The 896-nt window shown below is 59.9% G+C and overlaps 1 protein-coding gene across 1 annotated transcript in view; it reads right to left on the reverse strand.

Moving 5' to 3' along the window:
- FFAR4 (free fatty acid receptor 4) overlaps positions 1 to 224 on the reverse strand; it is a 32569-nt gene extending 32345 nt beyond the window's left edge. The window contains exon 1 of the mRNA XM_008588836.1: positions 58 to 224. Coding sequence (XP_008587058.1) covers positions 58 to 224 — 167 coding nt within the window. The remainder of the gene's footprint in view (positions 1 to 57) is intronic.
- Positions 225 to 896: the final 672 nt, after the last annotated feature.

An 896-nucleotide genomic window follows, 5' to 3' on the forward strand; every position in this document is an offset into this window, starting at 1 on the left:
GCTGTCGTGCCGCGGCGCCGTCGGCGCGCCACCAGCACCAGGGCGCACACGTTGCCCAGCAGCGACACCGCAAAGATGAGCGCCAGCACGATGGTCTCCACGGCGCTCAGCACCAGCCAGTGGTCGCCTTTGACGTCGGAGAAGAAGGGGAAGCGGGTGCGGTTGGCTCGCTCCAAGATGAGCAGGGGCTCAGCGCCCGCCGTCTGCACTAACTCAGGGGACATGCCGGGCGCCCGGCGGCCCGCAGCAGTCTGGGAGCGCGCTCATCTGGGAGGTGACAGAGTGCCAAGGCGGGGAAGAGGGAGGGAGGCGGTTGCGACACCTCCCTCCGCGCTAGCCCCCTCCCGCCACAGGAGCGCCGGCGCTGGGCGTACGCGCTGCACCCGGGGCGCGCGGGAACGAGGAAGTGCCGGGCAACGCCGGCTCCCAACACCCCGGCTGGGCGGAGAGTCGGTGGCAAAGAGGAGACCTCAAGCCCTGTGGCCCTTTGGTAGCGCCGGAAAAGCCCACCTAGTGAATCCCCGGAGCTCACTCGGGGTCTCCCTAGCCTCCTGCATTCTCTACGGCCACCGGATGTGCGAAGTCGTTTATCCAGCGATTTAGCTAAAATTGATTTAGGAGTATGAGAGCTGGACTTTGGAGATGATTTTGGCACGTGTTGTTCAGACTTCACTAAAGAAGCCCGCATAGGTCTAGAGGTGGATCATGTAACGGGCCCAGATTTGGAGGGAAGGGTCTTTCGTTGTATCATTACTTAAGGTGGGACTTTTGGTGGATTATTACTTTGTGTGCCCGTTTTTTTCATCTATGCAATGGGAATAAAATACCTCATTGAGTTATTGTGAGGATCACACGAAGAGTTTGGCACAACACTGGGTACACAGCATCACTCATTA

The sequence above is a fragment of the Galeopterus variegatus genome, unplaced genomic scaffold, assembly GCF_000696425.1.
Source record: "Galeopterus variegatus unplaced genomic scaffold, G_variegatus-3.0.2 Scaffold5056, whole genome shotgun sequence".
NCBI lineage: Eukaryota > Metazoa > Chordata > Mammalia > Dermoptera > Cynocephalidae > Galeopterus > Galeopterus variegatus.